Source organism: Rhinatrema bivittatum, chromosome 6 (assembly GCF_901001135.1).
Source record: "Rhinatrema bivittatum chromosome 6, aRhiBiv1.1, whole genome shotgun sequence".
In the NCBI taxonomy this organism is placed as follows: Eukaryota; Metazoa; Chordata; class Amphibia; order Gymnophiona; family Rhinatrematidae; genus Rhinatrema; species Rhinatrema bivittatum.
In genome coordinates this window covers 76659683-76686905 of record NC_042620.1, presented here as the reverse complement: position 1 = coordinate 76686905, position 27223 = coordinate 76659683, and the positions used below count along the sequence as shown (strand labels likewise).

Below are 27223 nucleotides of genomic sequence, written 5' to 3'. Positions count from 1 at the left end.
TCTTCGTTATTTCACTCACCAGGGTCCCCCATCACGCTCTGTTTTCTCTGATGCTCGGAAAGTTTTTCCCGTGGTTTGCGGTCAGTTCTCGACAGCATACCCCTCGGTGTCCAGCCACTGACCGCGCACCACTTTTTTTCGACATGGCAACTGGGTTTAGAAAGTGCCCCGAGTGTCCGAGGACTATGTCCATAAAGGACCCGCGCGATTTATGTGTTTTGTGCCTCAGGCCTTTCCATGACGTCCGTCGCTGCCCCAGTTGAGCACAAATGACCCCCAAAGGCCGGTGCGCTCGATTGGAAAAGATGGAGCATTTGTTTGCCTCAAAACGTTCTGCTCCATCGACTCTGGTACAGAGTGCACCGAGCCGAGAAGTTCCATCTACCTTGGAGATGCCCCACTAGGAAGACCGTGGAGTGGGTGACCGTCCATCACCAACGTCCACCCATTCTAAGACATCGGCATCATTGTCCTCTGTGCCGGAGAAGGACCGGACCAAGCACCGTGGGAAACACCGGCACCAACATGCATCCCCGCCCGCTGTCGGCACAGACACCGCAGCGGCATAGACTTCCACGAGCCACCTGAGAAAGAGGACCCAGGGAGAGGAGCCCCCATCCTCCTCTGGACCCAGGACCCTGAGGCGTTCCCCACCGATATCGGTGCTGGGTACTGAGCCTCCACAGACTCCTGTGGAGACTCCGGTAACGCCTAGCCTGCCTCCTACCCCCGGCGCAGTGCTATCCATGCCAGTCTTCAGGGAGGAATTGGACAGACTGGTCAAACAGGCAGTGCTGAATGCCATCCGGGGTTTCCAATCGTTACCAGCGCCGGCCTCATACCGGCACCGGCGCCCTCGATGTTTGCACTGCTCCTTGAGCGCTTGGACACCCTCATCGGTGCCCTACCAACTCAGCCGATGCCATCTGTCACGCTGGCATCGAGTCAACCATCGATGCCTCCACAGATCCCGATTCCCATTCCAGGTTCCTCGGAGGAGGAAGAGGCGGCCTCCGGCCCAGTCCCTGCACGGGACCCACCAATGCTGGAACCCTTTCCAGGCCCATCAGGTTTATCAGTGCCTAGGCGCACCTCATTTACCTCTGTGCCAGCACCACCTCCTTCGATACCGGTGCCGCCTCCATCGATGCTGCCTCGCCATCCATCGATTCCACCTTCCCACCCTCTCGGGTTTGGTGGTTTTTCTCCCTCTGGAGGCCCGGTGGTTGAAAGGGAGACTCCCTACGATACATGGGAGGATGCATCCTCTGACCATTCCTCACAAGCTTCTGAGGAACTTCTCTCGGAGCCTTCATCCCCGGAAGAAAGGCGTTGTTCTCTTCTGGAAGACCTCTCCTTTTCCAGCTTTATCAAAGAGATATCTGAAACTGTCCCATTTCAACTGGAAACGGAGGAAGACGCTTGCCACAAAATGTTGAAGGTCTTACAACTCGTAGATGCTCCAAAAGAGGTAATGGCAATACTAGTGTGCGAAGTTCTTCTCGACCTCTTGCACCGCCTGTGGGACCATCCAGTCAATAGAAAAACTGATGCCACATACCTGGTTCAACAAGCCCCAGGTTTTCAGAAGAGCCAATTGCCCCACCATTCTATAGTGGTGGAATCAGCCCAAAAGAAGGCTAAAAGATCCCGTCCACACTCCTCTGCTCCTCCTGGAAAGGAACAGAAGGCGTTGGCTGCATTAGGCCGCAGAGTTTTTCAAGACTCCATGTTAATAGCTTGAATAATAGCATACCAACTATACATGACCCAATAATAGGAATCTCTGGAAGCAAGACCAAGAATTCTTAGAGACCCTGCCACAGCAGTATCAGGAGAGTTTATCCTCCATCCTACAAAAAGGATTGGATGCTGGCAAACACGAGGTCAGAGCAGCCTTCGACTCTTTCGAGACAGCATCCAGAGTCTCGGCAGCGGGCATCAGTACTAGACGCTGGGCCTGGCTCAAGGCCTCGGACCTATGCCCAGAAGTGCAGGACAAATTTAGCAGATCTCCCCTATACAGGAGAATACCTGTTTGGGGATAAGATCAAGGATGCAGTGGCCCAGCTTAAGGACCATCATGAAACCCTGCGTCAACTGTCAAATATCACCTCAGATACCCCTTCTGTAGCCCGAAGAGACACTAGAAAACAATTTAATAGCCCACGTAGGTACTACCCTCCTATGTCCCGAGCTCGGACAGCTCAGGCTCCTCAGAGAGGACATACGCGCTAACCGAGGACTCCTAGATTGCAGCCAGCTCTCCAAGCTGGACCTGCAGCTGGATTTTGACTCCTATCCAGAGAGCAGCAGCCACCCCCCCCCCCCCCCCCCCGATCCCAAAATCCAGTTCACCAGTAGGAGGCAGCCTCTGCCACTTCGCAACCAATTGGCACCCAATCACCACAGACCAATGGGTACTGTCCATCATAACCCATGGTTACCGTCTTAATTTTTCAGCTGTACCCCTGGACTCCCCACCCATTTCAGCATGGAGCTGGGATGATCGAGTCAGAACTCTCAAACCTTCTGCATACCAAGGCTGTAGAACCAGTTCCCTCAATTCAGCAGGGGAAAGGGTTCTACTCCCGGTATTTTCTAATCCCAAAAAAGACTAGTGGCTCCGATCTATTCTAGATCTTCGTGCCTTGAACAGATTTCTCCACAAAGAATGGTTCAGAATGGAATCCCTGGGCAACATGCTCCCTCTCCTACAGCAGGGGGATTGGCTCTGCTCTCTGGATCTTCAAGACGCTTACGCCCATATTGCAATCTCCTCCTCATCGAAAGTACCTACGATTTGTAGTCAGACAAAGGCACTATCAATACAAGGTACTGCCATTCGGCCTTGCCTCAGTACCCCGAGTGTTCACAAAATGCCTGGCAGTCGTGGCAGCACAGTTATGCCGCAAGGGCATCCATGTCTTCCCTTATCTGGACGATTGGCTCATAAAAAGCCTGTCCAGAGAAGGAGCTCTCGACTCCCTCAACATCACCATACGACTTCTCCACCCATTTGGGATTTCTGATAAACTACCCGAAATCCCACTTGACACTGTCTCACCATCTCATCTTTACTGGAGCAGACCTGGACACCACGGTGGCCAAAAGGTTCCTACCCAACGACCGCGCAACCACCCTTTCCAACCTTGCCGGCTCGATTCGTCGTCTGCACGTAGCCTCAGCTCATTACCTACACATGTTGCTAGGTCATATGGTGTCAACGGTCCACGTCACCCCAATGGCATGTCTAGCCATGAGAGTGATGCAATGGACCTTGAGATCTCAGTAGAACCAAGCCACTCAGCCACTCTCGTCCCTAGTCCACATTACCAACCAGCTTCGTTTATCTCTTGCCTGGTGGATGCACAAGACCAACTTGCAGAAAGTCTTCCCTTCCAGCAATCGGCTCCTTAAGTGACCTTGACCATGAATGCCTCCAACCTAGGTTGGGGGAGTCCATGTTGAAGGCCTACAAACCCAAGGGATATGGACAAAAGCCGAAGCAAACTGTCAGATCAACTTCCTAGAGCTTTGAGCAATGCAGTACGCCCTTTATGCATTCCGGGACCGCCTGTCCAACAGTGTTGTCTTGATTCAAACAGACAACCAAGTAACAATGTGGTACCTGAACAAACAGGGGGGCACGGACTCTTACCTGCTCTGCCAAGAGGCGGTGCAGATTTGGATCTGGGCCCTGTCGCATTCAATACTATTGTGTGCCACTTACCTGGCAGGCACACAGAAGGTAGTAGCGGACCACCTCAGCCGGACATTCCAGCCCCACAAGTGGTCTCTGGATCCCTCTCTTGCAAGCAGAATCTTCCACCGGTGGGGTCAGCTGGACATCGACCTATTTGCGTCCAAGCAGAAGGGCATTAATTCCTTTTCTTGCCCCATGCCGCAACTCCTAGTCTATCTCTGGCATCTCTTGGAATCTGGTCTCCAGATTTCCTCCATACGAGTATACCTGAGTACCATCTCTAAATTCCTACCTAAGGTGGTAACTGACTTTCACTTAAACCAGTCTATTGTCTTGCCCACTTTCTTTCCAAGGCCTCACACTCACCCGGGTGAGCGAGCTCTGCAAACCTTGGACTGTAAGCGTGCGCTTGCGTTTTACTTAGACTGCACCGCAGTCCACAGGAATCCACCCAACTCTTTGTTATGACAAAAACAAACTTGGAGTTGTGGTGGGCAAGCAGACTCTCTTCAACTGGTTGGCAGACTTCATTGCTTTCTGCTACCAGCAAGCAGGCCTGAGGGAAGAGTGAAGGCGCACTCAGTCAGGGCCATGGTAACGTCAGTAGTATACTACCGATTGCCAACATCATCTGCAGGGCCACAACGTGGAGCTGTCTCCATATCTTCGCAGCCCACTACTGTCTCAACAAGGCTGGTTGGCAAGACACTGTCTTTGGACAGTCTGTCCTACGGAATTTATTCCCAGTGTAAAAACCCAACTCTTCCTACCTTAGCCTGCTGTGAATTTCAGGCTGCCTCTTGCTTGCCAACAGCACCCTAGTTGTGCCTGTTGCACATTTTTGGGTGCTCGTTGAACCGCTATGTTCTAAGGCTATTAGGCTATGTTCTAAGGTGAATAGCTAGCTATTCACCCATCTGTGAGGACTACCATCCTGCTTGTCCTGGGAGAAAGCAGAGTTGCTTACCTGTAACAGGTATTCTTCCAGGACAGCAGGATGTTAGTCCTCACGAAACCCGCTCACCACCCCGTGGAGTTGGGTTCGATACTGTTTTCTTTTATTTTTCACTCATACTATTTTGCTACAAGAGACTGAAGGGGGACCCCATGTGGCCACAGGGTTAGTGGCATACTGGGCAAGCTCAGTGTGCCAGTCAAAGTTCCAGAAACTTTGACAAAAGTATTCCGTGACAGGGCTCCATCTGATGATGTCACCATCTGTGAGAAACCCATCTGTGAGAACTGATATCCTTCTGTCCTGGGAGAACACCTGTTACAGGGAAGCAACTCTGCTTTCACCTTCTGTAAGAAATCTGAAGCATGACTGTTTAGCCAGAGCTTCCATCAGTCCGATTTAAAAAACAAAACAAAAAACTATCTTCACCACCTAGGTCCCTTTACTATGAAGGAAATATAATCATTTGTTCTGTCTGTACTGGCGAATCCATTCACCATGAAGGAAATATAAATTCACCCATGTTCTGTTCTGTTCCATTGTATATGGCCTAACCATTCTGTAATCTCTAATCCACTTGGAGACCGTTCTTGGATTAGTGGATTATCAAATACCAATGTTTGGCATTAATAAAAAGGCTCAGAATTCAGGTGACCTCTAAATTGTGCAATCAGCATCCAGGTCGCCGCTGTGCGACTGCAGTTTAAGTATTATGTTATGGCTGTTCATATATTCCTATAGGGTTTTTTTGTTTGTTCTATTAATTTGATATCTGATTGTTTTTTTTTTTTATAAAACATACATCACTTTTGGAGATTTATTGTAATCTGTAAGGCGATTCATAAACATTCCTAAATAAAATTTCAAAGGAAAATGTAAATGTAGCATACTATCATAGCAATTTTCAAAAATCCATTTACCCGCATTAAGTGAACTTTTCTTTGAAAATGATTTCCATTGTGTGATTAATTTTCTAATTTTATTAGGTATTTAAAAATAAATTCAAGACCAAACTTGGGGAAAATGAGGCTTTCATGTATTCCTCATTGGAAAGTAGGACCTGTGGAAGTGAAACATCTATAGGGACGGATGGGTGGATGTGGTGTGTTGGAGAATACTCCTTTTCTACAGTACTGTGAAATTTTGGTGACTGCCTAAACTGGACATGAAATGCTGGAGTCTGGGTCAGAAATGCATGTATATGAAGTTTGTAGCATCCTGGTTGGAAGAACGGACACTTCTGATCTCATGTTAGGATACACTGTGTCAGCCTGAAAAAAAAGCAGAAACCTCTAACCTAAATCTTGGCATTCTGCTCTTGATCTCTGCATAGTAACTCCTTGCTCTATTGTACAGGTTCAAAGCTATTTTAAATTAGGATTCTTAAAATGCCTGCATCTAAACTGCTGTGCCTGAGATGAATACATCTCTACTATGGATGAATAGTACTTTAACATATGACTGCATGCCTTTGCAAAGAGGGAATTTATTCTAAATAAGTTTTCAGGCTCTTTCCCTTCACTGTACTCAGAACATTCTGCTAGCTCCTATCAACCTGCTCCCTGGTAGTTCAAAAGATAAAATTTTCCTCTGAGTGTACAGTGCTGATTAAGTACTTTCAGACTATGGGTGGCTTTTCTAATTATAATTAATAATTTGGGGATTTTAGCCTGTCTTTGCAAATGAGGCTCAAGGCAGCATACAGCATTATTAGCCCCAAAGAGCTCACAGTCTAAGTGGATACTTCAGGCAGTAGAGAAATAGTGACTTTGCCAAAGTCAAAAGCATAGTCACTGGGGGAAATGGGATTTGAGCCCTAGTATCTCTGGTTCTTAACTCTTTGCTCTAATCACTAAGCCGCTTCTCCCCAAATAGATTTTTTATTTTTTTTTTCATAAATATTTTAAGATGCAGTGAAGATGTGTATATTAACATAAAAATCATGACCATGCTGAAATGCTAATCTGAAATTATACTTCATAAAATTATTCTACTTGCATTTTTATGCAGAACTGAATATGAAGAAAGGTTTGAGGGTCACGTATGATTAGAAACCGTATGCAAAGATAGGCATTAGTTTACTTAACCATTTATGGAGATATGCAGATATATGCAATGGCTATAACCACAAAGTAATGGGAATTATTTTAAAAAATTGGAATTCTTTAAAAAATGACTTTAAATCAGTGGTTCTCGACCCAATCCTTGGGACACAGCTAGCCAGTCAAGTTTTTAAGATATCCATAATGACTATGCATGAGAGCACTTTCTATACAATGGAGGCAGCACATGTAAATCTCTCTCATGCCTGTTCATTGTGGATAGCCTGAAAACATGACTGGCTTGGTTGGGAATCCCCTGATTTAAATAAAAACACTTTCCAAAAAAAAAAAAAGTGCCTGAAATTAAATTCTACATTACATGCAAATTTGTTTAATATACTCCCCCCCGCCCCCCCCAGGAATTCTGGACAGTAACCCCTCCTCCTTTATTGAATACATAGCCAAAAAACATAACCATAGACACCCCAGCCATCATTCTAAGTGATCTCAATCTTCATGTTGACAGTACACCACGAACCCCCTCATGCGTCACCATTCTCGAAGCTCTGAATGCCATAGGCTTTAAACAGATCGGCAACCTTCCAACACACAGAGCGGGTCATTCCCTTGACCTAATTTTCACCAACTCCCATATACAAGCGGACCCCCCAACTTGCATGCCCATCCCCTGATCAGACCACTACTTTATAAGAACCTCCTGTTCCATAAAGAAGCCCCCTGCCCCCTCTAACTCAAATAGCACCATACACTTCAGAAAAACATGTAAAAGGGATGACTTTAACTTGGCCTGTCTAACACTGTCGACAACTTAGATCTGTCGAATGCAGATGCTGCCCTTTCATCGTGGCACAACCTTACAAATACTGTGGCCAATAATGTCTGCCCCTTGCTATCAAGACAAAATTCCATTATAATGCAAAAAACACCTGGTATACACAGGAACTAAAAGACATGAAACATAATCTTAGAAAAATAGAAAAGAATTGGCGCAAAGATCCGCCCCCCCCCCCCCCCCCCCCCCACACACACACACACTCCTAACCCGATACAAATCCTCACTACATTGCTATAGAGAAATGTTAAACAATGTCAAAAGGGACTTCTACGGCACCAAAATACACCAATTTCAATTTAATCCACGAGCCCTCTTTGAATACGTTGTCACGCTAACTAAATCAGCACCTACTGTTTATACCTGAAGAAGAAGCCAAAGCCAAATGTGAGGAACTCGCACTTTACTTTCAAGACAAAATCAATAAACTGCTAACACGCTTCCCCTCATCTTCCCTATCTACCCACACCCCTCAAAAAGCCCCCCTAGCCCATCCAAAAAAACCCTTCACAGGCCTAAACTCCTTAGAAACCACCACTGCTCTAGAAATCGAATCAATACTTAAGAAAGCTAGACCATCCTCCCACCCCTCAGACACAATCCCCACAAAACATCTCCTTTCCATCCCCAACATAATAGCCCAACCCATTGCCAATATTAGAAATGCCTCCATCACCCTAGGCTCAGTATCCAACCCCCTTAAACAAGCAATAGCCAAGCCAATACTAAAAAAAACCTAAGCTTGACTCCACCGACCTGTCCAATTACCGCCCCCATCTCAAACCTTCCGTTCATCTCAAAATTCCTCGAAAAAACGATCAATCAGCAACTCACTGATTACCTTGAAGACCATCTACTTCTCTCTCCCTCTCAGTATGGTTTTTGTAAATACCATAGCTTGGAAACCCTCCTCCTACTCTTGACAGACCATTTTTATTTATTTATAACTTTTCTATACCGATATTAGTGGGGACATCATATCTGTTTACATCGAACAACAAAGCATAAAGAATGGAAATTACATAAAACAGGGAGGTGTGGATGGAGAGATAGGAACTGTAAGAACGTAGGTTGAATGTACATAGGAATCAGGCTACTCTGAAACATATGAGAGCCAAAGAACTTTGGGATTATATTTGTATAACCAGATAAAAACAACACAAATAACTATATATAAGGGTTCGGAATGGATTTGCATAGAAGGTTCAGAAATATTTGCATGGTTCCGGTGTGTTTGCATGGTGGTGAGAAGGGTGTTATTGTTGATGGGCTTGTTTGAAAAGCCAGGTTTTCAAGTTGGCTCTGAATTTAGAGGTACAAGTCTCGAGTCTGAGATAGGGGGGCAAGCAGTTCCAGAGCGTGGGTCCAGCAATAGATAGGACTCTTTCCCTTGTGGTAGTAAGGTGTGCTTTTTTTAGTGGGGGTATGTGGAGTTTTCCATTATTGGAGGCTCTGGTGGATTTGTTGGAACTTACAGGGCAGAATGGCTCAATGATCCAATTTGAATTGTGTGTGTATAGCTTTGTGGGTCAATGTTAGAGTTTTATATATGATGCAAGAGGGGCTTGGGAGCCAGTGCAAGTTCATGAGAAGGGGAGTGATGTGGTCGTATTTGCGGGCATTAGAGTAAGTTCTTGCTACTGCATTCTGCAGCATTTGGAGGGGTTTTATTGTAGAGTAGGGGAGGCCAAGGAAGAGGGAGTTGCAGTAGTCCATTTTTGTTGAGAGTAGCTTGAATGACTGGCATGAAGAAGGGGTTTCAGTTTCTTCATGACATTAAGTTTGAAGAAACCTTCTTTGAGGATCTGATTGATATGCTTTTTTAGGTTCAGCTCTTGATCTATCTGAACCCCCCTAGGTTTCGTGCACTGGGCTGCTTCAAGAAGGTGAAATAGGCGGGATCATTTGCAATGGCTGGTTTGGGGGGTGATTGTTTGGAGATGAGGAGCAGCTCAGTTTTTGAAGCGTTTAGTGCTAGGTGAAGGTTGAATAGAAAGGCATTGATGGAGGCAAGATAATCTCTCCAGTGGGTCAAGGCATTTGTCAGGGTGTCTTGAATGGGTATGATGATTTGCACATCATCAGCGTATATGAAGAATTTGAGACCAAGGTCGGCTAGGTGTTGGCAGAGGGGGGTAAGGTATATGTTAAAGAGGGTGGAGGAAAGGGAGGAGCCTTGGGGAACTCCCTGTGAGAGCACATGGTGGGCAGATTTTGCATTGCCTATTTTAACTTAGAATTTTCTATTGGTGAGATATGATGTGAACCAATGGAATGCTGTTCCTGAGATGCCAATATGTGCTAGGCGGGTGAGGAGTTGTTTATGGCTTATAGTGTCAAAGGCAGCAGATATGTCCAAGAGGGCTAGAAGATAGCAGGTTCCTTGGTCCATGCCTCTGAGAAGGAAATCGGTAAGGGAGATTAGGAGGGTTTCTGTATTAAGGTGTTTACGGAATCCAAATTGGGAAGCGTGCAGTATATTATTTTCCTCCAAGTAGTCAGATAATTGACAACCCTTTCCATAATTTTTGAGATTAAAGGGAGATTGGAGATGGGGTGGAAATTGGCTGGGTCATCTGGGTTCAAGGATGGTTTTTTTAGGAGGAGTTTGACTGCAGCATGTTTGAGAGAGTCAGGGACAATGCCAATTGATAATGAGCAATTAATAATGTCTGCCAGTGGTTTAGCTATGGTGTCAGGTATTGTGAGGAGGGCTTTGGTGGGGACAGTGTCAGAGGGGTGGGTGGCTGGTCTGATCTTTTTGAGGATAGTGGCTATTTCCAAGGAGGATGTAAGGTTGATGGAGTTGAAGGAGGCAGCTGTGGGGCGTGGGCAGGGTGAGATGGGTTGAGGGTCTGGAGTGAATCAAAGGAGGATGTTTGCTATTTTATTATGAAAGTAAAGAGCCCGTTCTTCACATTTGCTGCCTGCCTCTTTGTCGGGGATGAGAGGAGGGGTTGGTTTTGTAAGTTCAGTGACATAGGAGAAAAGGGCTTTTGGGTTGTAAATGTAATCATGAAATTTTTTGGCGTGGAAGTCTAGTTTGGCATTGAGGGTGAAGGTTCTATATTGGTGCAGTGCTGATTTGAATGAGGATGTCTTATGTGGCAATGGGTCTTTACGCCAGGCTCTTTCCTTTTGTCTGAGGCTGTTTTTCAAGTGTTTTAGGTCAGTCGTGTACCATGGTTTTTGATTTTTGGTAGAAGAGTTAAGGTTACGTGTGGTGATGGGGCGTAATTTGTTTGCAATTTCCAGGGTGAGGGAGCTCCAGGAATTTATAGCATCATCAGAATTGGAGCAGTTGAAATTGGATAGGGCTTTGGACAGGGCAAAGCTAAGGTCCTCGCTTGGGCAGGATTTTCTGAAGGTTATAGTGTTGGTGTCTGGATGGTGTGTTATGGGTGTCTTAATGGAGAGGGAGGTTTTGATGAGGGTGGGGTCGGACCAGGGAACTGGGGTGCATGTGGGGGTGTTGAGAGAGTTAATGAATAACAGGTCCAATGTATGGCCTGCTTTGTGGGTAGGGGAGGTGATAATTTGCTTGTAGCCAATGGCCTCGAGAGAGTTTAGAAAGGCTTCGCAAGATGAGGGGTAGGGCGACGACATGGAGGTTAAAATCTCCTAGAATGATGGTGGGGAGATCAATATTGATGTCATTGATAAATTCGATGAGGGGGGAAGGGTTTAGATCTAGAAGGTTAGGGGGAGCATAGACAAGGCATATTTGTAGTTCTTGAGATTTGTAGAGCCCTATCTCAAGCCTGGGGGGGGGGGGGGGGTTTCAATGTTGATAGGCTTAAGGGTAAGTGCTTTTTAATTGCTAGGAGGAGACCTCCGCCTCGTTTCTTGGATCTAGGGGTGCTGTAGATATCGTAGATATGGTTAGGGAGTTGCTGGAGTAGGGCAATGTCGGTGGCCTTAAGCCAGGTTTCTGTGATAGCACATATGTCTGGTTTACAGTCAGTAAGTCGTCGAGGATGATGGGTTTTTTGGAGATGGATTGAGCATTGAAGAGAATTATGGAGAGGGTTGCGAGTCCTATAAATTGGGTAAGTGGGGAAATGAGGATAGATATAAGGGACTTGTGATGGACGGGAGCATATTGAAAGGAGGGGGGGGGGGCGAAGAGGTCTGTGGTGGGGGAAATGAATGCATGGGATTGGGGAGCTTAAGTAGCTTGTCATGGTAGGAGTGTAGGGGTGCAACGAGGGTGGGTAAGGATGTGGCAATGGGGTGTTGGGGGGGAAAGGGTGTTTAGAGGGGTGGGTATTGGAGCACCTTGGATAGAGCAAGGGGGTGACATGGCTAAGGTGCCAAGGTAAGATAAAGCTGTACATTAAATGCTGAGTTTGTATACAGGTAGAGATAATAGGTAAATTTGCATACAATGTATAAATAGTTTGTAAGTAGTTTGTATACAGGATAAATAGTAGGTGTAGTACATACAGTAATTGCTGAGCAGGCAGAGGTAGATGAGTAGTCAGGAAGCAAGATGAAGGCAATGATTATGCGGTTTGCTGGATTGGAAGTCCAGTGTAGAGAAGCTTGGTGGTAGTTGCTGAGAATTTAGGTAGAAAGGGGCGCACTAAGGGGCAGGCCCCTTTTGGTCGCGCCCCTTCGGAGCGCAGCGCAAGGCGCGTGGCACCGCTGAACGGGGCCGAAGTTGAGGGCTGAAATGACCGACCTCCCAGGCGTCAGCAAGGACGCGGCTCCCTCCTTGATTGGAGGTTCGGGAGCACAGGGAGGGTATGTAGGCGGCCCTGAGCGGCGCGTTTCTTACTTTTCTCTCTTAATTCTTAGTTTAGAGGAGGATGGCATCTTTTTGTGTTCCCGGTGGGGTTTCTTCTTTCTCAGTGTCTCTGTCTGGGTCTATCTCTCACTGGAGCGATGAATTTTTCTCAGTTTCTCGGCATTCCCTTTCGTTGTCTCAGCTTTTCTCTCCCTCGCCGACTCTTCCGGTGGGAAGGCCTAGATAAAGGACAAGTGTATATTTTAGCCATCTTCGACATCTCTTCGGCCTTCGACACCACAGCCATAATATCCTCCTTCAGCGCCTTAATGAAATTGGAATAACTGGAGTTGCCCACAGTTGGTTCAAATCCTATCTCAGCAATAGAAACTTCAAAGTCAAAATCGGAAACCATGAGTTCAAAGCAATTCCCCTTGACCAAGCTGTTCCGCAAGGTTCCTCCCTGTCATCTACCCTCTTCAACATTTACCTCCTACTGCTCTGTCACCTCCTATCTGATCTCAATCTTCCCCACTATATATATGCAGATGACGTGCAAATACTTATTTCTGTAACTGACACCCTTCCTAAAGCCATTAACATCTGGGAATCCACTCTGCTCTCAGTCAACAAGCTCCTAACTAACATTCATCTTGCCCTTAACACTGCAAAAACTGAACTTATGCTCATTTCACCACAAAGTTACCCTAATATCCTCCCCCTGCACCACTCACTTTCACCCCCAATTTCGTTCTCCCAACAGGTACGAGATCTAGGGGTCACCCTAGACAATCAAATCAACCTTAAGAAATTCATCAATTCAACGTTGAAAGAGTGTTTCTTCAAAATACACACCCTAAAAAAACTAAAACCCTTGCTCCATCCTTCTGACTTTCGCATGCTACTACAAGCTATGATTTTTTCTAAAATTGATTACTGCAACTCACTTCTCCTAGGTCTACCCAAAAACTCCATCCACCCACTTCAAATTCTGCAAAACACTGCTGCCCGGATCCTCACCAATACACGCAGAAATGAGCACATTTCGCCAGTCTTAAAGGAATTACACTGGCTCCCAATCGCATCCCATATCCAATATAAGACCCTCTCTGTCATACATAAAGCACTACACAACCCCAATATGAAATGGTTCAATGATTCACTGCTACTCCACTCCTCCTCTAGACTGATCAGAAACCAATACCTTGCCACGATACGTACACCTTCCCCCAAACTCACCAACCTTGCAACCTCAAAAGCACGTGCGCTCTCCATCGCCGGTCCGGCCTTATGGAAGCAATGCCAGAAGATCTACGTCAGGAAGCTTGCCCAAAGAATTTCAAGCAAAAAATAGATGTGGCTGTTCACACAGGCTTACACCTAAACCTACCCATCCCAGCCACCCAGCTTCCTCTATGGACCCTTCCCTTATGATGTCTATACTCTATATACGTATACAATATTCTCTCATTGCTAAGCTGCATTGATCCAAATTTATTATTTCTGTACTATATAATTCATTAATTCTGTACCATGTAATTTCGTTTTAGTTATTTTGTAACTAATAGGTAACCTTCACTTTAGTTATTTTGTAATTAATATATATAGTTCTGCACATATCCCTTGTTCTATGTTTTGTATATTTTATTTTTACGTTCTGTCAAGCGCTACCCAAGCGTAGTTTCACGTTTAATGTAAACCGATGTGATATCCCCAATGAATATCGGTATATAAAACCGTTAAATACATTTTTTTGAATGTTCTCCATAGGGAAGAAAAGAACCCTAACCTAATACATTACTATTTTAGATTTCCTGTGACTTGCACTACAGTGAGGATGTGTTTGGATTCTGTATTTTCCTGTTGGTGTACACCAGGGGTAGGCAGCGCCAGTCCTAGAATGCCACAGACCAGTCTCGATTGCAGGATAGCCATAGAGAATATGTATGTGGTATATTTGCATGCATTGCCTTTGTTGCATGAAAATATATATCCTGCATATTCATTCACTGTACAATTGATCTTTTTATGACCCTTTTCCTGATATTTTGTAATGTAAGTCTTCTAACACTTAGATGAAGGTACTAAAAGTTATTTTCATGGTTCATTCTAGAAATTTGTGCATAATGTCTGTATTTGCATACTTTTATGAAGATCAATACCAGTTTGAAGGGATTGATTGTAGAAATATTGTTAAAGTTTATCCTAACTTACACAATTTAACGTTAGCAAAGAATTTGAGCAGTGACCCCAGGGGCCAGTGTAGATCACTATTTCATGGGGAGTTTTCTGTTTTTGTAAACAGGCATATGTGGGACAACCACAAGGTGGGAGCTACATGGTACAGGGTGTTCATCAAATTCAGCAGGTCCCTCTTCCCCAGGGATACAGTCTAGGACCTGATCACCAAATTGGCCCTTTGAGGTCCTTGCCTCCAACTATAAACTCAGCAGGAACAACTCAGAATGCTCAACCACCATATTTAAGGTATTTCCTGAATATTTCTTACCAGCAAAAAGTCACTTTACTTATCTTTGCTATTTTTCAAATCTGCTGTTTCCTACAGAATTGAGAGAAACTAGTATTCTCCTGGAAATTTTAAACTTTCCTGTCTGTAAGGTTAATAGTAGGCATATCCTGGAACATTTAAGACTGTTGAAGCATTATTTTGTTTGCTTTAGTGCAGTCTCATATTCTAAGATAAACCTGCTGAGAGAGAGAAATTGCTTTTAAATGGCTTGCTATTATATAGCACTGCAATGTAAGAGTCTGAAAATATGCAACAGTCATAATTTTCTTCCATCCTTGCATGTCCTTGCATAGTGCCATACTTGTTTTGAGATAGTCACATGGTACATTTGTGTAATGTTTTTTTCTCACAGGACAAGCAGGATGGTAATCCTCACATATGGGTGACATCATCAGGATGGAGCCCAGTCACGGAAAACTTCTGTCAAAGTTTCCAGAACTTTGACTGGCCCCTACTGGGCATGCCCAATATGGCACTAACCCTGCAGCCAGCAGGGGTCCCCCTTCAGTCTTCTTTTTTCCGCGCAGCAGTAGCTTCGCGGTTTAGGGGAGCTCTAAAGTGATTCCTGACAGGAATTATCCTCACGGAATTATTTAAAGTTAAATTGCCCCACAGGGGTCCCTCCTCTAACTTTTCTTCGACCGCGGTACTCCGGTAAGTTTTTCTCCGTTTTTCCGTCGATTACCGTCGAGTGTGGCCCTTGCAGCCTACTGGCCATCGACTGTACCGCGGCCCGATTTTTTTCAATGGCCATGGCGTCGGGGTTCTGTCGGTGCCCAGACTGTACTCGCACCATGTCTATCACAGACCCCCATGGAGTCTGTATAATGTGTTTAGGCCATGAGCATGATGTCCTGACTTGCACCAAATGTGCCCTCATGACACCAAAAGGTCGCAAAGCCAGAATGGAGAAGATGGAACTCCTCTTCCGTGCTCAGACCCCGACTCCATCCATTGCATTGACGTCATCAGAACCGGCACCGTCGACTTCGCACCAGCATCGACCACCGGCCGGTGACCAACCACCATCGACGTCTTCACGGCCATCGACATCCGCTACCTCCCCCTCAGGATCACAGGGAGCGACATCGACATCGCAAGACTTGGACCGTCGAGGGAGCGAAGTCATCGACCTCGCCACCGTCGAAGAAGCCCCGTCCAGGAAAGGCACCGACTATTCCTGCAACCGGGTCATCGAGGCCATCCTCACCCGATCGGGGTTTGGGAGCCGCGATTCCGCCTGTAAAGGTGGTCCCTCCGGCTGTGCCTCTGCCTCCCTCTTCTGTTCCGGAGCTGGGGTTGCTTGCTCCAGGTCTCCGAGAAGAACTGGACCGGCTGGTTCAGGAGGCCATAGTCAAGGCAATGCAACATCTCCAGGTTCCTCCGGCACAGATTGTGGAACCTGTCATCGACCCGATTCCGGCAGCACTGGCACCACTGCTGTCCAGGTTGGAGGCGCTGATGGCCGCCCTTCCACCGATGGATCCCGGGTCTCTGATGGTTCCCATGCCCTCCCCAAGGACGGCTTCATCGGGAGGAGAAACACCGTTCCACATTCCTCCATTGGGAGTTTTACCTCGGCCATCGATGCCAATACGTCCCTCGCCACCGATTCATCCATCTGTGCCAATACGTCCATCGGTGCCATTGATGCCATCGATGCCTTCCATGCCATCATCTGTGCCTCCGGCGATTCCTTCAGTTTTTTCAGAGCCTCGCCCAGGGCCTTCAGGTATCCAACCCCCTTCTCATCCTACAGGACAGTCTGCTGATCCTTATGATACTTGGGGTGATGATACTTCAACAGACACCGATGACTTACCTTCACCACCTTCTCCTACTGAAAGTAGAAAGCGTTCTCCTCCAGAGAACCTCTCATTCATAAATTTTGTGAAGGAAATGTCTGAGTTGGTTCCTTTTCAACTTCAGACAGAACAGGATGACAGGCACCAAATGATGGAGTTACTCCAATTTCTGGATGCCCCCAAGGTAATCACCTCCATTCCCATTCATCAAGTACTTCTTGATCTTCTCAAAAAGAACTGGGAAAATCCTGGGTCAATTGCTCCAGTTCACAGGAAGGCTGACACTACTTACTTAGTTCAGTCAGCCCCAGGTTTTCAAAAATCCCAGCTTGACCACCACTCAGTTGTGGTAGTCAGCTCAGAAAAAGGCGAAAAGGTCAAAACCTCACTCATCCACCCCACCTGCTAAGGAACAAACGTTCCTAGACAACATTGGTTGACGAGTGTTCCAAGGAGCCATGCTCATCTCCAGAATCGCTGCCTACCAGCTTTATATGACCCAATATAATAGGGTCATCTTTAAACAGATACAGGATCTATCTGAGTCCCTGCCTGAACATTTCCACGACCAGCTACAAACCCTTGTTAACAAAGGTTTTGAGGCAGGAAAAGATGAGATTCGAACATCTTATGACATATTCGACACCTATACCAGAGTGTCTGCAGCTGCCATTTCAGCAAGATGGTGGGCCTGGCTTAAATCTTCTGACCTTCGCCCAGAAGTGCAAGAGCAGTTGTCCAACCTGCCGTGTGTGGGAGATAATCTGTTCGTCGAACAGATTCAACGAATGGTGGCTGAATTAAAAGACCATCATGAGACCCTTAAACAGCTGTCTTCGATGCCTTCAGACTTCTCCTCAAGACAGCCCTTCAGGAAGGACTCTAAGAAGTCTTTCTACCATCCAAAAAAGGCCTACCTACCACCAGCAAGGTCCCATACTACGAGACCTTATCAGAAACCTCAACCTTGCCAAGTCCGAAAGCAGAAACCACAAGCAGCTCCCCAGCCAGGACCTGCTTCAGGTTTTTGACTTCTGCTTGGAGAGCAGCAGCCAGATTCCTCTTCCAAACAAACCAGTAGGAGGTTGATTGTGCCACTTTCTCAACATGTGGCAGTCAATCACAACCGACCAATGGGTATTGGCAATCATTACTCAGGGTTACCATCTGAACTTTCTCGCCAAGCCACTGGACTCCCCACCTCTGCAGACGTGGAGAACGTCCGCCTACTCCATTCTTCTGGAACAAGAGGTCTCCCTCCTTCTCCAGTCGAGCAATAGAACCCATTCCGTACTTGCAGCAAGGCCTAGGTTTCTATTCCCGGTACTTTATGATCCCCAAAAAATCGGGGGGTGTTCGTCCCATCCTGGACCTACGTGCTCTCAACAAGTACCTCCAGTGGGAAAAGTTCAAGATGGTTACCTTGGGATCGCTTCTACCTCTTCTACAAAGAGGAGACTGGCTCTTCTCTCTGGACCTCCAAGATGCATACACACACATTGCGATAACTCCAACTCATCGTAAATACCTGAGGTTTTTAGTAGGCCCCAAGCACTGTCAATACCGAGTGCTTCTGTTCGGCCTGGCATCTGCGCCACGAGTCTTTACCAAATGTCTCATAGTTGTCGCAGTTTTTCTCAGAAAAAAAGGTGTTCGTCTGCCCCTATCTGGACGACTGGTTAATCAGGGCCCCAACCCAGCAAGCGGCTCGGTCGTCCCTCGATTTGACTCTACACACTCTCATTTCAATAGGATTTCTCGTCAATTACGGGAAATCCTATTTAGTCCCATCTCAAACCTTGTTGTTCATTGGGGCAGATTTGGACACCTTGCAGGCAAAAGCTTTTCTACCTCGACAACGAGCGTTAACTCTCGTGTCTCTCGCTCATCAGTTACAGTCTCAAAATACTGCGACTGCACGCCAATTTCTCGTCCTTCTAGGTCACATGGCGTCCTCAGTCCATGTCACACCGATGGCCTGCTTGACCATGAGACTCATACATTGGACTCTGAAGTCACAATGGATTGAAGCTGTTCAGCCTCTGTCGGCCATTGTCCACATCACTGACTCACACCGTCTGCTTCTCGCTTGGTGGAAGAATCAGAGCAATCTCCTCCAGGGATTGCCCTTTCACGTGCCAGAAACTCGTCATTCTCACCACCGATGCTTCCAACCTCGGGTGGGGAGCCCATGTGAATGATCTGCAGATGCAAGGATTTTGGTCTCCAGAGGAAGCCAAACACCAGATAAATTTCCTGGAGCTTCGAGCAATGCGATATGCTCTCAGAGCTTTTCAGGATTGCCTTTCCAATCAAGTCATCCTGATTCAGACTGACAACCAGGTGGCCATGTGGTACATCAACAAGCAGGGAGGCACAGGCTCCTTCCTTCTGTGTCAGGAAGCTGCGCAGATGTGGGCGGAAGCTCTCTCCCTCTCGATGTACCTCAGGGCCACCTACTTGCCAGGAGTGGACAATGTTCTAGCAGACAAACTGAGTCGTGTCTTCCAACTGCACGAGTGGTCTCTCAACCCCTCGGTAGCAAATTCCATCTTCCGACAATGGGATCATCCTCAGACAGACCTCTTTGCATCCCCTCAGAACCACAAAGTGGACCATTACTGCTTCCTCATTCGCAGCAAAGGCTCTCAGCCCAGAGATGCATTCTCCCTCTCATGGGCAACCGGTCTGCTTTATGCATTCCTCTTCTCTCGAAGACTCTCGTGAAGTTACGTCAGGACAAGGGAACCATGATCCTGATAGCACCTCACTGGTCACGCCAAGTGTGGTTTCCAATACTACAGGATCTCTCCATCCACAGGCACATTCCCTTGGGACAGGACCCGCTTCTGATCACTCAAAACAATGGGATCCTACGCCATCCCAATCTTCAGGCCTTGTCCCTGACGGCATGGATGTTGAAAGGTTAATCCTTCAACCACTTAACCTTTCAGACCTAGTTTCCCGTGACTTGATTGCTTCACGGAAACCTTCCACGAGAAAATCTTACTCCTATAAATGGAAAAGGATTACCTCATGGTGCACTTCTCAGTCCCTTGATCCCTTTTCCTGTCCAATCCCACAGTTTTTGGACTATCTGTGGCATCTGTCAGAGTCTGGTCTCAAGACATCTTCCATCAGAATGCATGTCAGTGTAGTAGCCGCCTTCCATAAAGGGGTCGGGATGCCCCTATCTCAGTACAACCCCTTGTAACACGCTTTCTGAAGGGCTTGCTCCACATCAAGTCACCTTTACGTACTCCGGCCCCTTCTTGGGACCTTAACCTGGTTCTTGGTCGGCTCATGAAACCACCATTCGAGCCTCTTCACTCCTGTGATCTAAAATATCTCACATGGAAAATGATTTTCCTTTTGGCTATCACCTCAGCTCGCAGGGTTAGTGAGTTACAGGCCCTAGTTACCTATCTGCCTTACACTAAACTCCTGCAGGACCAGGCGGTACTCCGCACTCACCCTAAATTTTTACCTAAGGTAGTTTCGGAGTTTCACATTAATCAATCCATCATACTATCTACCTTCTTTCCCAGGCCCCATTCCAATCCAGGGGAACAGGCTCTGCATACCCTTGACTACAAACAGGCTCTAGCTTTTTATCTAGACTGTACAGTTGCCCACAGGACAAGCACTCAGTTATTCGTCTCGTTCCACCCCAACAAATTAGGGCAACCCGTGGGTAAGCAGACTCTCTCCTCCTGGTTAGCGGACTGCATATCTTTTTGCTATCAGCAAGCAGGCATTCCTTTTCAAGATCGTGTTAAAGCACACGCTGTGAGGGCCATGGCGACTTCAGTAGCACACCTGCGATCGGTGCCACTTCCTGACATTTGCAGGGCTGCCACCTGGAGTTCCCTCCATACTTTCGCAGCCCACTATTGCTTGGACAAAGCTGGAAGATAAGATTCCATCTTCGGCCAGTCTGTCCTGCCTAACCTATTTCCAACGTGACGTACCAACACCCTTCCGCCTGCCCGGTGGGGTTCAGAATGCCCTCTACCAAATTCCACTCCAGTTGTTGTACCTGTTGCACGCCGTTGGGTACATTTGGTGCTTGTTCGGACATCCTCAGCTCGGTACTCATTCATATGTGAGGACTACCATCCTGCTTGTCCTGTGAGAAAGCAAATGTTGCTTACCTATAACAGGTATTCTCACAGGACAGCAGGATGTTAGTCCTCGCGAAACCCGCTTGCCGCCCCCCCGGTGTTGGGTTCGTAACATTTTGTTGTTTTATTTTTCGGCATTGCCTGTAGCTTTCAAATAAGACTGAAGGGGGACCCCTGCTGGCTGCAGGGTTAGTGCCATGCTGGGCATGCCCAGTAGGGGCCAGTCAAAGTTCTGGAAACTTTGACAGAAGTTTTCCGTGATTGGGCTCCATCCTGATGATGTCACCCATATGTGAGGACTAACATCCTGCTGTCCTGTGAGAACACCTGTTACAGGTAAGCAACATTTGTTATATCATGAAAGACCCCATTACATTCTCTCAGAAACATACATACAGCCCCCTTTGGGATGGAAAGTCTGCCTACCCATTTTGGTTCTTGATGTAATCAAATCTTATATCAGTGTTTCCCAACCCTCTCCTGGAGGCACACCTAACCAGTTGGATTTTCAGGATTGCCACAGTGAATATGCATGAGAGATCTGCATACCCTGGATCTCCAGTGTATGCAAATCTTTCATGCATATTCGTTATGGATATCTTGAAAACCTGACTAGTTAGGTGTGCGTCCAGTAGAGGGCTGGGAAACACTGGCTTATATGATGGAGGAAGCTGTACATTATTACTCAGTTAGAGCTAAGTAAATAGAAGAACAGAAAGTGACATGTCCAAGTTGGGTTGGTGAACAAGCTGCTTTAAATTTGAAATTCTAGGAAGTCTCCTGACTTTGTTCACTATCCTATCCACTAAACCACCCATCTTGCCCATAGCTGTGCAACATAAAATCACAGCTACCATTTACAGTACTATTTTACATTGGTGTCATCTACGTAGCAGCACACCACAACTATGAACATGTATACAGTAAAAATGTCTGTTATGAGAATGTGTCCTTTTTTTTTTATTAAGATTTCCCATGTATACAATTCACAATAATTTCTACTTGTTAATTGTGCTAGTCTTTTAATTTACTAAGTTAGAATTGTTTTGTGTTTCTTTTATAGCACGGGGCACGATACGATTGCAAACACCACGTATATAAACCAGAGCTCGGGTCTTCAGTCGACAGTGGGTGCAACTGCTTATGCCCACCAAATGGGAATGTCTGTAGATATGTCAGCTTACCAGAACACTACATCGAATTTGCCTCAAATAGCCAGCTATCCTGTGTCAATGCCAGGCCACACGGCTTCTCAGCAACCTTCAAATTATTACCAACAGCCCCTTCTTTGAAAACAAACCTAGGCCCATATTCTTGAAAGCCGACTTGCTCTCCTAGTCGTGTGACTAATGTCACCAGAGTAATGCTAAAAATAGGAAAGTCTGCTCCCTGTGGAGGAAGACCATAAATTAACTACCCTGAACCTATTGCACTAGAATGTGAAGTTGAAGGTATTTTGTCCATGGCTGAGGATTGTGTTAACAGATTCTTTAAGGGAATTCGAGTTTATTCTAATACAACACCTGTAATGTCAGGCTAAATAAGCTCAAATGTACATTGTTGTCCTCCATTTCCCCAAACCATACTTGGGTTTTTGGTTTGTTTTTTTGGTTTTTTTTTTTAAACGACGATCACTACCATTACTTGTAAATCACGAAACTAGCCCCTTTGCACTGGGGTGGTTATCTACTATTTTAGTGCTGGTACCAGATTCTGCTGTAAGCAGTTCTTATTCCCAATACTCGCACTTTTCCCCTGGTATTCAGTGCCCCTAATCTGCTTCTTAGCAGCGATAAGTGCTGTACAGAAATTTTCTGTTCCATGAGCCAAGGCAGCTCTCCCTTTTGCAGTCGTACGTCAGCTGTTTCCCTCATGGTAAGGGTATAATTTGCAAATTTCCCACCACATTTCCAAGAAAGCTCTTTCCTTCCTCTGAAATATGTCCAGGGATTCCTTATCGTATGTAATGCACTGGGGTGCAGTGAACCCAGGAAGCATTTCAGTGGTAGTAACATGAGGAAACTGCTCTGGGCAGAAGTAGTTGTTTTAGGAAGTTCTCTGGGATACCCCTCTCTTTTTAAAAATTTACCATCTCCTTCATAATTGATGGGCTTGCCAGGCAAATCAAACCAGCACTGATGGGTTAGAACCCTACTTAAGTATACTTCAATTTTGGTTTCTGATGTGCCTTTTTGTTTGTTTTAATTCTTAATGTTTTTCTCCAAAGAGGTTCTTTTCTGCTGTTCTATTTCTTTTGTTCATAATCCTTGCAATTACATCACTGCCTTGTCTTTGTGTTAAGTCCATGTGAATACAAAATATCCTGGCTATCAATCCTAGCATTTATTATCCTATGGAAAGGACATATTTCCAAGTCTTTAAGCTGTTTCCTTGCCCCTAGTATTGAATGAGAAATTCAAGTCTACTGGGGGGAAGAGAAAAGTATTAATGTAGACAGCAATAGGATGTAAAAAGGTACTTTGCGGCATGCTTGGCTGCATTGCTAAGACTGCTGTCTTAAGGGGAAAAAAAAAACAAAACACAAGTCAGCATTCCCATATCATGACTATATACACATTTATTATTTCATTGTAACATGTCAGGGTTAAAGGGCACAATGTTGATCACCAGTGATATGTGCCTGGCTTACTACCAAGTCCCTATCTGAGGAATTAGATCAGGGAATTACCGTGTTGATAACTCGGGCTGTGTGGTTTGTATGGGCAAATGCACCTGGATCTTATTAAACCATATTCCTGATTGTGTCAGCACAGAAAGGCGTAGGTCACTTAATAAACCATGCCTGGTATTGGCAACATTGCAAAATGCTGAGGCTTTATAACTTGACCCCAAATTTTGTCCTACAGAGAAATGAAGTAGAAGGCTCATACAACTGTAGTTACCAATATGACCATTTGCATAGTGGTGGAAAGTACTCAAATAGTAACGTTTATCCAGTTCTTCATCCAGTTGATAATCTGAATTTCATGTCTGAAACGAATATCCTTTTTTTTATAGTATTTAATACCTGAATGTATAGCATTTTTCTCTGTGGTCATCCCAAAAATCCATCCATTCATCAACCCACATCTGTATAATAACCAAATGTGAGACATGTTGCACATTGTGTCTTTTGAAAAGCTTGGCTCTTTAGCATGTGTGCATGTGGAAACATGTTTGCTTTGGGTTGAGGAAAAAAATGTTTTATTAATACTTTAATATCTGAAGTGTTGCATAGAGGGCCCATAAAGACCAATTTGGGGCTGAGTAGAGGGGCTTTAAATGTATGTAAACCACAAATTACCTATTTTAATGGTTTGTGTTTTGTGGCCATAAAAATAATCCCACACAGCTAAAGGTTTCTCTCTGAATGAAGTGTATAATTAACAATTAAACACCAAGAGGCTGATATTCAGAAGACATCTGGAAGGATAACTAAAAAGTTATGTGTAAATGACAAAGTGGCGATATTTGAAGCCGATTTATTCAGAGGAGGTCCGGGGTGGACAGAGTTAGCCGCATAAGTTATGTGGCTAACTCCGATATTTGGAGTTATCCGCTCAATCTATGTGGCTAGCTCTGGTCACGCTGTAAACCTGTCCTAAAGTTAGCTGGATATACTTATCTGGCTAGCTGTAAGTTAGCCAGGTATATTTGGCGGTGCGGCTGTGCTGCTGAATATCCCCGTTTAAGCTAGCTAGCTATATCCGGTTGGCTCCCCGGCTGAATATCTGCCCCCTACGTGTTGCATAACCCCTTTCGAGAATATGGGGATTTGATTCTCTTTGTGTTGGGTGTGTTAGCTCTTATGGATTTCCACATGATTCTGCTCCATTTCCATTGATTTGACTTGAAACCTAATCACCTTTATATGTATATTTTAAAACCTGTGCTAGAAAATGATGATAACTTTGATACACAAAGCTAGTTTATGTACGTGAAAACAAAACACATTTCTACACGTGACCTTTCTGATGAACTTTAGAAAATCCCTTTTGTTTTTGAGGGTGCGTTGTCTGGTCTTGTTTCCAAAATTGCACAGTTCATGCTGTCTTTCTATAAAAGATTCCCTGAGGGTAACTGCACCTTATTCAGTTCTTAGCTCATGTGATAATACCCCGAACTCTACGAAACAAGGTGCAGCCAGTACCTGACCAGCATTACGGGGAAAAGAAGAGCAGTGAAAACTCCTTGTGGCATCCTTGTTTCATCTCCAGCAAAGCAGATGCAAAGGAACCCTAGTTTTTGTTTATGCTTGGTGTGTACCATTTTGTTTATTTACGCAGCAGTTTCCTTTTACATGAAGCTGTTAAATAGATATATAATGTACTCTAAATAACATGGCATCTTACATAAATATTTTAACATAGAGGTTCAATTCTTAATTTCAAAAGCTGCTGTTCGGAATATCTACTGTCTGGAAATCTGAATGCTAGACCTTACATATATTGTTCCAAACCCTATGTTTGTTTAGGTTTCTCGTGAAAACAATTTGTCATTAAAAGATATATAAATAAAGTTTAATTGGATTCAGTTCTTGATACAGCATCTATAGCACCTGGTACCATTAGATTATTTTGAGACAACTTGAGTCAAAAGAAGATTGAATCATATATAAATTTATTTAGTCATTTATTATATATAAATAGTGTATATAGACATTTGTGAAATTTTATATATACTGATGATATTCATTTTTCTTCTTTGAAAGTAATTAAAATTTGTATATATAGCAGCATTTGATATCCTAACATTTCTTTCTTATAATGTTGATCTTGTGGTTTTGGTGTTTGTTGGTGTTCATCCTACAAGAACAAAGATGACTATGACATTGTTAGTTTATCTGGTTTCTGTGAGTGGCTAATCACATCAATTAGTGCATTGAACAGTCTGTGGCACACTGGCTAGGAGATGCTATGTTGGTTTGCGTCCTCTGCAGCAGTTACAAAGTTTCTGCTGCTTGGACTTCTACTCAGACTGTAGTGCTCTTATGAATAAGGCTTTGTCAGATGGAGCAGTCATGAGCAAGATTCTCTCAAGACTCTGGGTCAATCCTGAAATATTTTAAAGATGACCATAAGGGAGTCCTTGATAGCTTTTTCTGCCCCTACTGAGAGTGCTTTTCCTCCTTTGGTTCACCAGAGAAGATTTTTTTTGGCAGTTGCTCATCTAGCATCCTGATCTATGATGATTTTTTTTTTTTATCAGCAGCATGTGGATGCTTGGAATGCAGGCCATATCAAAATCTCACTATCTGGGACCTTGTCTTGCCATCTCATCCTCAGAAAGTTTCAGTTTCAAAGCATGACATCTAAACACTGTCCAGATTTCACATGCATACAGCAGGGCTGGCAACAGAACAGCATTGTAGACCTTCAGTTTTATTTTTTGGCTGTTCCTATACCAAAAAAAACACACTTATTTTGGTAGTTCTAGTATAGATTTCATCATCAAAGTGGACTGCACGTGTTAGTGTGCTACTGAGGTTGTTGACCTTGTCTATGCTCATGTGGGTTTGGTCATTCATTATGATCATAGCCTCTGAGTAAGATTTTTCTGGTGTGGTACTTCTATTGTCTTGATGTTTGATGAAACCAAAGTTATAGGAAGCTGAAGAGAAATTATCTATATTCTTGCTGCAGGTTAGTCACAGTTTTTGGCATTTATGGAACAATTATTAGGAAACAAACTATTATGAACAGTCACTTCCTCTAGCTTTGTTTTTGCCCCTTCTCAAATGGGAGATCTTACCATCAATACCAATAGGTGACATAAATCCCAATATTACAGACATAAAAGCCACCTGTAAGCATGGCAGAGAGCATCATATTGAAAAAGGCTGGAGCCAACACACAGCTTTGCTTGACATTGGAGGCTGGAAAGGAATTGGACAATGTACCCTATCATTCATAACATGACCAAGCTTGCCAGCATGAAATTGCTTAAACCACTGCACTAAATTTCTTTGGGCATCCAGATTTCCTATAATCCTTTCAAAGGTCTCCATGACTGACTGTATCAAATGCTTTTGTCAGGTGTACAAAAGTCATGTACAGGTTGGAATTTGCTCCTGAAATTGACAAACACCAAACACCATGTCTTTTCTTGAAGTCTCACTGACACTCAAGCAGGAGCTCTTGTTAAGGTTCTTTTCCCCCATTCTGTGTCTATGTGGGGGAAAAAGCTTAGCAAATCAAGCCCTCTTGTGTTATACAAGGGAATTCATCAGAATTCTGGTAAAGATTTTACTAACTATTGACAGTGAAGAGATGCCTTAGTGACAGGCAACAGACTGTCCTGTGACATTCTGCTTGCACAAATGGATGATGCTAATCTTGTAATGTATTGCAGACTAAAGGTGGTGTAACATTTTAATTTTGCTCTGTATTGGAAGGGGTTCCAGGTGTTGAACCAAAAAATTTCTGTACATTTTTGTATTGATTTCTGAAACTTGGTCATGATTAAACTTTGTTGCTCAA

The 27223-nt window shown here is 44.9% G+C and overlaps 1 protein-coding gene across 2 annotated transcripts in view; it reads left to right on the top strand.

Annotated features, from left to right (window-relative positions):
• Positions 1–27223, top strand: part of STAM2 (signal transducing adaptor molecule 2) — a 112486-nt gene extending 85263 nt beyond the window's left edge. For both annotated transcript variants that reach the window (XM_029605498.1, XM_029605497.1), the window contains exons 13-14: positions 14591–14772; positions 21808–27223. In XM_029605498.1, the coding sequence (XP_029461358.1) occupies positions 14591–14772; positions 21808–22036 (411 nt within the window). In that variant the 3' untranslated portion in view covers positions 22037–27223. The remainder of the gene's footprint in view (positions 1–14590; positions 14773–21807) is intronic.